Source organism: Merops nubicus, unplaced genomic scaffold, assembly GCF_000691845.1.
Source record: "Merops nubicus isolate BGI_N331 unplaced genomic scaffold, ASM69184v1 scaffold49494, whole genome shotgun sequence".
NCBI lineage: Eukaryota > Metazoa > Chordata > Aves > Coraciiformes > Meropidae > Merops > Merops nubicus.
In genome coordinates this window covers 27,555-40,508 of record NW_008605840.1, presented here as the reverse complement: position 1 = coordinate 40,508, position 12,954 = coordinate 27,555, and the positions used below count along the sequence as shown (strand labels likewise).

Below are 12,954 nucleotides of genomic sequence, written 5' to 3'. Positions count from 1 at the left end.
ACAGCTCCCTTAAGTTACTATTACCATAAATTGGAAGTAAAAGTTTTAATTTTAATTTTTTTTTTTTTTTCACTTATTTGCATTTCCAGTGAAATGCAAGCTTTGGAACCAGTGTGCATAACCCTTGGAGATCAGCAGACATTATGGGCTTTGGATATCCATGGAAATCTGTGGTTCAGAACTGGTATAGTTTCAAAGAAACCACAAGGAGATGATAACCATTGGTGGCAAGTAGGCATTTTTTAAATTTTGCTTCAGTTTAGTCTTTTACCTTGGGTTTATTATTTGCATTGTTTTCTCATGAGATTCTGAGATAAAATTCAATTAATTGTTCGATGTGTTGTAACACTCTTTATTCAATATATTAAAAATTCAATATGGCTATGGCTGAAACCAGTTTTCCTGTCTGCTATAAAAAAATGGGGTAAAAAGCCATCTCGTGGTCATCCAGAGCAGCAGCACAGCAGTTTTCAGATACACAAGAAATGCTCTACCAGGGCATATCAGTGGTGTACGCACGTAGCTCGCTATCTGAACAGTGGTGGTAGGACACGCTGTTGAGGCAGAGCGTTCCAGTGTGGCTGCTGAATGCAGTCTCTTCTCTTGTCTTCCAATACTCATAATTTTCCTTAGCTAGATGAAATAAATAATAAACGCATTTTCACAAGATTACTTATTCTGCGTTTTTCCATTCAGCTGAGGTTTCTCTGAACCATGTGGTGCAACTTGGTTCAGTCGCAAATCACGTGGGTAAAACCAGTTCAGTTACTGCCAGTGGTCCCTCGTATTAATGTAGGAGTCCAAGCTCTGTTTTCCTTGGATTTTATTGCTTTCCTCAGAGATAGACATGGGGAGAAGGAGGTCCAAAAACAATTCTACAGAAGATTTATCTACCTGTCTACCTAAGTTAAAAGAATCTCACTTCATGTGCATATGTAATCTCTTCTTGCATTGTGGCATCACGAGTAGCTTGGCTTTGAGGTTGTTAGCAAACTGCTCTTACTTTTCACTCTTCAGCATTTCCATCCTTCCTAGAAATATTCCAGAGTGTTGCCAGCCTAATTGTCCACGACAGGACTTGCACAATTGCTCATTTAGACCTCCTCTGCCTTATGAGTTAATATTCCCATGAGGTTGTTGTAAAGGAATATTACTCAAAAGTTTTTGTGGTGTGATTTAAATTTCTACACTATATATAAAGTTTCTCTCTCTGGGAAACTGAAAATTCATAATTTGTGGAGTTCAGTATGGTTTGAAAGGGAGAGAAGAGATGTCATCCCCAGGCAAAGGGCTTTCTTAAAAGGCAGAATTCAAACTGAGTTGTAGGGTAGGAGGGAGTTGCAAGCTGACTTTTAATATTGCTTCTGGTTTATCATGAAGACTCTTACTCAAAATGTACCATTTTTATTTTTCCCTTCCTACACTTTGAAGGTTTCTAAACTCTTGGTAGAATCTCCTATATGTGAAGGACTCACATCAAAAAAAAAAAAAAAAAAAAAAAAAAAAGCTTCCAATAAAAGATTCTGCAGTTCACCCAAAAGCTTAACTAATTCTCAAGAATGCTTTTTTTTTTTTTTTTTTTCAGGTAAGCATCACTGATTATGTCATGTTTGACCAGTGCAGCCTCTTCCAGACAATAATTCAGGCAACTCATACAGTAGCAACAGCAGCTCAGGCACCTGTGGAGAAGGTGGCTGATAAACTTCGAATGGCATTTTGGTCACAGCAGCTTCAGTGTCAACCCAGCCTCCTCGGAGTAAACAGCAGCGGGGTCTGGATCTCTTCAGGCAAAAATGAATTCCATGTGGCAAAGGGAAACTTAATAGGTTGGTGTGCTCTTACATCTAATATTTTTAAGTTAAGAAAAATAAATAGCAGAAAGTAACTAACTACAGTTCTGTCACCACAAAAATGATCCATGGAGCATCAGGGCAGCTTTGAACAAGCAATTAAATGAAATGATTCCTGAACCCTTGGTCTTAAATACTTTCCCATTTAAGGGGAAATGTTTTTCATGGAGAATTCATTGTCCACAAGTGAACTGTGCACAAGTTACTCCTCCTGGTACCTACATTTGTTCTGTCTCTGGGGTAAGAAGGCAATCTTAAGTTATTGTATCTGTTGTCTCTAGCACAGTGGAGTCTGGTTCATGGTCAGTGTGACTATGCAAAACAGTGATGTTATGGTTTTACTGTGATAACAGAAGAATCACTTTATTTGTCTTGCTGTATTTCTCAAAGGAGAATTGTGATGTAGTAGTTTCTTTTGATCAGGTGAACAGTAAGAATATACACAGACCTAGACCGTCATCTGTTTAACCTCATCAGCAGTTTGTTCTCCTGATGAAGACCATTACTCTTCTCCTTTCTCCTCCTTTTCCTCATTCCCAGATACACACACGTGTGTATCTGTGTCAGGAAGAGGTTTTCTTCACCTTTCCTCCCAGCAGTTTCTTGAAATAAAATCTTTTGTAGATGATTGCAATAGAATTTCTTTAAAATGCTAACTTTTTAAATGGAAACAAATTTCAATATAAGTTTAAGTTTCATACTAATACCACTTTGTTCTTTCATTCAAGGCACTTACTGGAATAATATTGTGCCTCGTGGCACTGCTTCTGCCACAAAATGGATTTTTGTGTTGGCTTCGACAGCTTCATCTAAAGAAGGTTAGTGAATCAACAGCACAGGCATATAATATCTGATTTTTAAAGAGTGGGATTGATGGTGTATGTAATTAAATATCTTGAATTACTTCAGGTTTTGGGTGACTTTTCTGTATGCAGGAATCTGAAATATTTGAAGTAAGGTGGAAATAGGTCTGTAAAACTTCTGGAGATAAAAAGAAAAAAAGCATATAATTCACCGTGCCACCTCTGGTGTGGTGTGACATCCAACAGAGAAACGGGTAATCCTTTAGGAGCTGGAACTTCCTAAATTGCCACAGCATGAATTGCCAGAATTTGTAATATGCAATCTTGGAGCATGCTCTGGTGGAATGCCTATACTGACCAAATGCTTCTCCTGTCAGGGCAGTTACTGCAGCAAAATTGCACATTTTATCAGTAAAAGTCCAACAACACTAGGGAATTCAGCTGCTAGTTACAATAGTTAGTAATTGCATTATCTAGGTGCACTGACTTTGTTGGCGAAAATGCATGATTTAGAGCAGAAAAAGAGTCCTGTTTTTCCAAGGTAATTATCAGGGATAAAAAAAGATCAAAATAATAAAGGCATACGATAGTGCCCTGCTATGTATATATTCTCTCTATGAATTTCTGTCAAGGAGATCACTTAACCACTTACTTGAGTTGGGAAAGGGACTATTTAGGTTCCTAAATAAGGGCTATGGGATGTGTATTTGTACTTCAAAACCTTACCCTGTGAACATAGCCAAGAAGCTTTAGTTTTGTCTTCAAATGTACTGATCATTTTTTTCAGTAGTGGATGTGTAAGCCTTCTCAGAGGGGATTAGGAATGATTTTAATAGCAGAAATGCCCTTTCCACAGGAAGCTTTCTGTGGCTGTGCCAAAGCAGCAAGGATCTGTTTTGTGTCAGTGATCAGAATCCTCAGTTTCGTCCTTCTACGGTGCAGCTGCCACCAGAGGCTGAGATGGTGCACTACTCTGCCTGCCAGGATGCCATTTGGGGTTTGGACAGTCACGGGCAGATATTCATCAGAACGCTTTCATCCAGCTGTCCAACAGGGATGCACTGGACAAAACTGGATCTCTCTCAACTAGGTATGACATTTTTACTGAGTACACTATCTCTTAACTCTTTTAGTGGGCAGTCAATATTTTCCTTCAGATGTATCTTTTGGTTTACTTATCTGAAATATTACATTTACTGGATTAAATAGTATGTTACGATAAAGTGGGCCACACAGCAGAGGACTATAAAATGTCAGGAACAGTTACGGCTTTCAAACAATGTTTCACTTAGGCTTTTGCTGGAGACAACATGTTTACTGTTTGCGGGATACTTTATATGTGTATGTGCTTCTAACAGTTTGTCAGACTGAGACAACTTGGCCTGACGCGGAGCTGTGCAGGTGTACCAGCAGCTTTAACTAGTCTCCTTCTTGCACTACACTGTAGCCATAATCATGTGGTGCTGGGCAGTTCCATACACAAGGCCCTGAATTTTGTGGTTAAATGTGTTCTTAACAGGGTGGCCAAAGCTTCATCAGGATTCTCTCAATGGAAGACTGTGCTTCGAGAGTTCTATCATCTATAAGCGATGCAGCTGATAACACTCCTACGTTCGGGTTCATCCTGATCTTATGCGTCAGCATAACATTAAGGACCTGCTGCTCATTAACCACTCTTTTTATTTGGTTAGGCATAAGACCAAGGTGGCTGACCATGTTTTGATCACTAGAACATCCTCCCAGCTTGGCTCTGGTATAATCAGGCCACTTGTCAGCTTCATCAGTAAAATTCCAATTCGATTTATTTCTTTGATTAGTCTGACTCTTAGAACATTCTTATCTTCATGCTAACCTGCATTCCTTTTTCAAGAGAAGACAAAAGAAATTGAAACTATGCACCATTCTTCCACCATTTTAAAAATAATTAAAATGTTTGTCAAATTTTCCATTTTTGATGGTGTTCAGGACTGGTCTGAGAACTGACAGGCAGTGGTAACTTCAGAGTTAAGGAAAGGCAGACACAGCTGTCAGACTTTAGGCCTCGCGTACAATTTTAGTACATAATATGTAATACTTAATGGAAAAGCTTTTTAAATGTATCTTTTAAAATTAATTTGTTTGCCAGTTTTACACCAGATTTTCCAGATCTGAGGGAATGGTTCCAAATCTCTAATCGTGCCATAGTTTAAGCACTGGTTGGTGCCTTTTACCTTCACTAACCTACAGGATGGGTTTGTCCACATTCTCCTACTCCTGTTGCCTACTCCTGTTGCTTAGTAGTTTCAAACTTTTCTCACAACGCCACTGCTTTCCAGAAGTTTAGAAAGTAATTATTTAACTGGAAATCATAAGGAATTTCTTGCTAGTGTCTGAAAATCTCAAAGCATTTGTAAAGCAAGTCCATATAACTAGTGTTAGCTGACTGTAACATCTGGCTTGTGAACTTCATCAGTTCAGAAGTTCAGCTTTCACATTCAGCTGTTCTGTTAGCTTCATGGCACGTGGTGGTGGTGGTATTGCAGAAATCTGAGGTTAGGAAATACTTCAGACACTCCACTTTATCTGTCACTGTGGGTTAATATTTAAGTGTGAAAATCTTTTAGGTGTTTTTCCTCTGATTAAAAGCATATGGTAGATCACTGCTGACAAGATAGTGCATGTCCATGGTTATAAGAGCTTTTATTTGCTCTGTGGGGCTGAAGAAATTTGAGAGCTATTGTTATTGATCAAGCGTGTGTTTAGGTTTACTCCTAGAAGATTAGGACTGTAATTTGGGGATGGGTGGGAAAGCAAGCTGCTGTAAAATGCAGTTCAGAATTCTGTATGGAAGTGGTGGGCTTGCCAGCATTAATGTTGAAATATTCATATTATGTTGGTAGTATCTTCCTTTTACATTTGCACAATGTAGTGGGAGTATTATCTAGTAAACTATTTTGATTGTAATTCCACTGTCAATATCAAGGTTTCTAAACACAGTAGAATGACCTTTAGGTCTTAACAATAAACAATGCTTCTGAATCATGCTACTGCCTCTAAAGGGTAGATGAATGTGGTTAGCATGACCCTCTCCTAACATAAAAACAGTAAGTGGGAGGAGGGAGAACCCCCAAAACATTTACATAAGAGCTGCTTTTTTGAATATCAGATTGTACTGTAAATGTAAATAATATCAGCTGTGCCAAGTAGGTGATATGTGATTCCATCTTTGAGTGCTCTGATGCTTGTTTGGATCAGAACATTTCAACAGCTGAGACATCATGTGATAAAGCCATTAATTCAAGTTGCCTTTTGCTAGAAGGAATAATAAGGTTTTCAGTAAGATTCTGACTTTGTAGCTGATGTCAAGCCCACTGCCTGCATAAGAAAGTTGTTCCCAAGCAGTAGTTTTTGTGTATAGTTTTGTCATTTGTTTTTAATGTGAGGCTGTATGATAAAGGAGATTATGGGGTGAGGTGAATTAATTTGAATTTTTATGATGCAGAAAGCTAAATAATTTTGGTTAGTGAGAAGATCTGTGTATTATTACAGAAAGAATTAACTAGATATAGTTACTAGATACTAGAAGATAAAGCTGTGTAGTCCTGTTATTCTCTGTCCTTTCCCCAGGCAGTCCTTAATGACGGAATATTGCCTTCTGCAGAAATAAATGCAGACTCTTGCACTTTGTGGGACAAAATTGCACCCACTTCTTTAAGGAATGCTGCATCTGATGCACTTTCGTTGCAGGATTTGTTGCCAGATTTCGTATCACTAAAGAGAGCGCTGTTACCAAGAATGGGATATCCCAAGCAGCACTGGCATGTTCAATCAACCATCAAAGCCTATTTTTAGAGTTTGGAGTCTGCCCAGAGCATTCCTTCTGTAGTATATCTGTTCTGCTTGGGTCCCTCTTTCTGTAGAACTTGTTTTCTGTTACTTAGCATTGTGCTCTCCCAACACGGGGAGGAAAAAAAGTAAAATCAAATGCTATGTTATTTTACATCCTGTGGCTATTTTAAAACGAATGTGAAAAGGGTAAGGGTTTTAGCTGACAATGAACTAGTGGTTCTTGTTAGTCTAAAATATCAGTATGCTTCTCTACTGTATTTGCAGACTTTGAATAGCAAGATTGATGGGAGCGAGTGCGTATGCAAAAAAAAAAAGAGCCCCAACATTCCAAACTGTACTTATTTGGCAGCTTTGTTTTCATTATGCTGACCTTCCTAGGGTTAAAATACTGCTGCACTTTTGAGATTGGTGTAATAAATATGTACACTGAATATAAATCTATCTGAAAATCAGGTCCTTTATTTACAGATGTGACACTGGTATGTGAACACTGAAATGCGTAATCCATACACTCTCGTATTTTTAAAGTGCTGGTAGCATTAGGAATGTTCTTTGCTGAACGTATTAGCAGATCAACACCTTTAAAAGCCTACAAGCATGGCCAGCTACAGAGAAAAGTTCACACTGGGTCATGTGAAAGTTTGTCTAGGCACTGATAACATTTGTCATGGAATGTTTCTGTGCTTGAATGCAGCGTATTTTTAGTGTACTTTTAGAAATTGCAGTATCTTATGACTAAAACATTTATTTTTAGATTTAAAGGATAAATACTTCATATACACTACCTGTAGGTTTTATTCATTGTATCTAGTGATTTTTTTTTCCTCTCACAAGTTTATTAACTTTTAATCATTTTAATGTGACTGTGTTTAAAGCTAGCTTAATACAATCATGTCTAAATAAAAGTTCTCATTATTAACTGAATTTGAAGAGAAAATGCCAGATTGCTAATAGTCTCTTTGTTATTAGGTGCTGTAAAGCTGATCAGCTTGACCTGTGGAAATCAGCATGTTTGGGCCTGTGACACCAGTGGTGGCATTTATTTCCGTGTAGGAACTCAACCTCTTAACCCAAGTTTGATGCTTCCTGCGTGGATAATGATTGAACCACCTATACAGGTAAAATACTGATTACAGTTCTTTGTAACCCAGTGGTTCAGCTCTGAGCATTTGAACAGAATGACTGTAACACTCATGGAAGACAGTAGAGCCAGATTTTAATTGTGTAGCTTAAAACTTTGTCTTGCATGTTTGAATTATACAGGATTTTTCTCTCCAGAAAAAAAAGAGGGAGTGGGGAAAATACAAACAACCCCAGAGTCTGTATAATGTGCTCTGAGTATGACTTGTCACCATAGGTTACCCCATATTCATCTAATTGTTATAAGTAACTTAAGTGTTGTGTTTTTGTTTTTGTTTTTTTCAAAAGTGGAAAGTTTTGTTTTCCTTTCTGTCCTTAATGAAAGCTTGCTGTGCTTGTAACACAGCAGACCTATGGGCGTGTAGCAGACTGCAGCCTTGAACCTTACACTGAGCACCTGCTGTAAGTCAGCCGAGGGGCTGGGCTGGCAAACTGCATGAAGCAGAGGGTGTGGGAAGGCTCTGCTCAAGTGGTCGCACAGTGCTGAAGTGCCTGCCACTGCCTTCCTTTATCCTCACCCTTGTGAGTCTGGGATGCTTGCCAGGGTGCTGTGCTTGGATTTAGGGGCTTTCCTTGTCACGTGGTGGTTAGTAAGCACGCAGTACAGTTGGAGCTCTTCTCCCCTCTTCCTGGAATGGGTGCGTTCCATATCCTTTCTACCTGCCAACTGAAGTGTCAGAGTGGAAAGGAGCCTCCTAAAGTACCCTGGGAGCATCTTTTTTGAATATAGGGAAATTTCCAGTTTCTCCAGTGTCTTGTTCCTTTTTAATCTCTCCTTAAACCTCAGTGCTTGCTTTTGTTGCTGCTCTAATACTTTGAAAATTAAGCTGTGAAACGGGAGTAATTTCTGTGTCATGGGTTGGGACTGCTGTTATGACCTCTGACTACTGATGTCGTTCTTTGCTCCCTGGCACAAAATCACTTCAACTGTCTGCTGATGTAGCATAGCAGCATGCATGTATTTGCATACTTGATTTACATTTTAGAATGTTACATAATTTCTCTTTAAGATTGTGAAATACGTGGTACTTTTGAAAGGACATATTAAGAAATAAATCTGTGGCAGTGGAGTTGGAATAATTTATTTGGTGTTTACATCCTTTGCTTTTAGTTCTTCTTATCTCTGATCAGACAATTAATAGCTCCTTCTGTGAATCTCGGGGTGTAACAACAAAGAAGGGCAGAGAACCCGGGAAACAAAACTTCAGATTTGCATCCCATCGGTCAGCAGAGCACTGGTTAAGCTTGTCCTTCTGTGCTGGGAGTGTGATCAGCCAGCCCTGGAGAACTGACACCTTGTTGTTCTGTGGAATAGTAGAACAGACTGATAAACGAGTACCAATGTCACCTGCAACAAGGGCAAGATTACACTGCTTATTCTTTGTGTGCTGCAAGTGGGTCTTTCCAGCGTAGTCTTTAAGAGACAATTTTTTTTCTGCTAACAGGGGGTAGGGCAGCAGGAAGAGGAAGCTGAGGATATGTTCCATAAGAGCAGTATTCGTAAAAAGGGGAGAAAACACATGGCAGGATATGTTCCCCTTTAAACTGAGTTTGCCAAGAGACAAACAGAGAAGATGTGTAATGTCTTTTTACCAAAGATTTGTCTATCCAGGAAAACAGACCAAGAACCTGTTTGTTTACCCTGATACTGGTTTGTCTGTACTAAGTGCATTCTCTGCTCCTCCACTGAAGCAGATTAAACTATTCCATACAAAGATGTTTACAAGAAATCTGGATTTTCTGTGGCTCATTGTTTAGGACTGACTTTCTTACATAGAATGTCTTTAAGTAGACAAGGCTGAAAAATCAAATTCTTTCCTGGTGGCTTATTGAGGAAGCTGGATGATGTTGACTTCAAACTGATAACTTCTGATACCTAAAGCAATGTCATTCTCTTTCCTGTTATCTTGCCAACACCTGACATTGCAAATTTAACGAGTCAATATGAAAGGGCAAAAACTCAAACATTGCTTGCAGAGTAGATGAAAACCCATGGGTTACATGCTCATTTTGAGACAATTCCAGCACATTAAAGCAAGTCATTGAAGTTCTGAAGGAGCAGCCATTCATACTTTTACACAGGCTTTATGCAAAATAAGTAAATACGTGAACTTCTAAATGATTTCCAAATGCTATCTGAGTGTTTAGATAACAATTATGACATGATGACTGAGAAGTGGACTATTCTGTGAACAGTACATACATATTAGCAGCACCTTACTGTTAACTGTCCCTTAACTGACTTTGACACTGTTCATGCTGCATCACTTTATCTTCAGAACAACAGAAATACTGTAAGAAGTATTTGAATGATTCAGTCATTTTCTGTTTCAAGAAGAAAGTAAAAATTACCTTTCACTTGCTTTAGGTACAGGAGCATTCTCAAATAACGTAATTTAAAACCAAGTATGGATATTTAATTCCTCAGTAAATGTCAGAGCCAATATGACTTGCCATATCCCAGATCTCATGACTCATGATCAGCTTGTGAGCAGCTACAGACTCTGCTTTTATGGTGTCACGTCTCGTTAAAGGAGCGCTGCACTTGCACAGCATCCATCTTTGCACAGCTTCACAAAGGTATTCAGAGACAACAGTTCTGATGAGATTTTACTTATGCTAAAAATCAGTGAATAAAACTTCAGTCTTTGCACTGTGATACTGTATGGTTTGGTGTTTTTTATCTGGACTAAAGCCATTCTCACTTCTTCTTACTTTTCCCTTTATAACTCCCTATTTGAGTATCTCTTGAGATGAAAAATAACATTTTATGTTCTCTGCCCTCCCTCTTCTTTATCCAACATTTCAGAAGTGGTTGATAACATCATTGCAGTATCTTGAGCAGTAGTAGCTTATATGTAGATGTTTTCTGATCTGCAGTCTTTAGAAACCAAAATAATTACATTGGTAAGCAGTTTTTTGGAAGCTGCTTTAAGGACATTGACAAAGCTGATTAAAAATTTTTTGATTAAATTATTTTAGTCCAAGAAATAGAGTTTTTAATTCAATTGTTAATATACAGCGTAAAACTTGTTATCTGCTGCAGCATGTCTCAATGTGCATTAAATTTACTTTAAAAAATAAATAGCAAGAAATATAAATACTATTCATTTAGATACTATAGAGTATGCCTCTGTATGTGTGTGCACTTGTATTTGTGAAGATTTAATGCTTTTCAGATTTCTGGCCTAAAGGAATAATACTTAAAATATAAATATATAGAATCTATAGACTAATGTGGTGATTATGGAATAGAAGTTGATCAAAACTTTAAAATCATCAAATTGCTTTAAAAGATCTCCAGAAGTTGAACTCTTGCTGGAAAAATATTCTTTCAACATTTCAGCTTTGATTTTTGACACTTTTTGAGAAAGCTGCAAAGGCAAAATCTTATCTGGATAAATGCTCACTTCCTACAAGTACTGCTTAACATAAGAACTGGCCTAAAGAACCACTGCCTCAGATTTACATTAAGGGATCTATCAGATAAGCAGAACTTTATTTAAGAAGATTAAAGCAAACAAAGATCAGGACAAATATTTGTAATGAGTGACCAAACATCTATTGCTTGTAAACAACCAATCTTACTCTAAAAATAGATTAAAACAGTTTATTAATTGTCATTTTTTTGTTACTCTTGGCTCTTTTGTAACCAATTTTCACAGAGAATAAGATTGAGAAAGGAATTTTATTAAATCAAGAGTTCTGTTTAAATATCCACATAGCTTGTCTGAATTGTGGAGTAAAAGGAGTTTATTTAAGGAAATGTTTGCTATTTGGCTGTTTTATAAAGCTTTCCTTGATCCTTTGTAGTTCCCAGGGTCAGCAGAAGAGTACTGCTTAACTTAGTTTGCCATAAAATGGTCTCTTGCCGTATGTGCATTTCAAATTACAGAAACTTTTGGTTTACTACTCTTCCCATAAACAACCTAATAACTGTCTCCTTACATTTTAAGGATGGTATCATTGGTAAGAGAAGATAGTCAAAACTCTCACTGATCTAAGAGGAGCTATTTTTTGTCTCACAAAAAAATTAAGGCTGTTCACAATTTCACTGTAATCCAAAAATTGTTAAAATTACAAAGCAAATGTTAGTTACAGATTTTTTAAATTTCAAATATTTTTAATTCTGCAAAACTAATACATGCTAGATTTCATTTATTCTCAAGACCTTCCTTTCTTTTAATGTACATTCAATGTAAAGAGGTTGGCTGTACCTTGCGGATGAGTGGTGACCTTTGTTTACTTTCCTGTCTTTAAATAAAGTTCTGCTTACCCTACAGAATATTTAATGAAAATCTGGAGACATTATTCCTCTACTGCCTGCCTTGGTTTTGCATTTTTCAGTTAAGTTTCCTATTATTGTTATTAAGGCCAGTTTTCTGTTAAGTGGTACTTAGAGGCGGAAGCAGTCAGTACTCCTCAGGATCAGATTTTGCCGTTACATCTTTTTTGGTATGTGCCAAAATCAAAGCTGAAATGTAGGAAGGGTTTGTTTGAAATGATCTTGAAGGATTGGATATTTGGAGGGGTGGGGTTTTTGTTGAAAATGCTTCATAACTTTTACTTCAGAATCATCCATGCTACTTTTGAAAGTACTCACTCTAGAAAACTGTTCTTTCTAATGCACAATCCTCATCACTGGTCAAGTGTGATTGTTTTCACTAGCGCAGACTAGCTTGCATTACCCAGCTGCTGCACAGATAGCTTTGTGAGTTGCTGTGAGTTCCACTTGGGAGTACTAAGGTGAGATGCAGAGGAAGTGTCTTCTATTAGACCAGCTCTTCTTAGTCAATACACTCATTAAATCTTCTGGTTATCTATACACAAAGCTAGCTAGTCTACTGTTTGGTAAATCATTACTTACGTGAGGCCTCCTGAAGACATTAATGGGAAGAAGATTTTCCTGGAGGACTGTACTTTTTCAAGATGATCTAGAGAAAAACTGTTTGGTAGTAGTCAGAGTAGCTGTATCAAGGTGGGTTGCAAATAACAGGAGATCCAAGCTCCTGCAGCAGAATATTTCATTTAGCTGATTCAGAGTGCCATAATGTTGAAGTTCAAACCTTGTGTACCGTTCTTCACAGGCATGCCTTTTTTAAGAAATCTTAAGTTACATAAAAGATGCTTTAGTTACTAGAAAAAAATGCAATTCCAGCATTTTTACTCAAGTTGACTCACACTGATTCCATTGCTCGGTTCAGTGTTTATCATCTTCCTTTGTGTTGCTTGTTAAGAGAAGTGCTGTCACTGTATTACACTGTATTTTTCTGCTTTGGAGTTTTAGTGTTCTGGTATTTGTTTTAAGGCATTGCTATCGCCATAAGCATGCG

At 37.7% G+C, this 12,954-nt stretch overlaps 1 protein-coding gene across 1 annotated transcript in view; it reads left to right on the top strand.

Annotated features, from left to right (window-relative positions):
* Positions 1–12,954, top strand: part of TECPR2 (tectonin beta-propeller repeat containing 2) — a 36,676-nt gene that overhangs the window by 14,782 nt on the left and 8,940 nt on the right. The window contains exons 12-16 of the mRNA XM_008939441.1: positions 90–231; positions 1,586–1,826; positions 2,579–2,668; positions 3,510–3,743; positions 7,451–7,599. Coding sequence (XP_008937689.1) covers positions 90–231; positions 1,586–1,826; positions 2,579–2,668; positions 3,510–3,743; positions 7,451–7,599 — 856 coding nt within the window. The remainder of the gene's footprint in view (positions 1–89; positions 232–1,585; positions 1,827–2,578; positions 2,669–3,509; positions 3,744–7,450; positions 7,600–12,954) is intronic.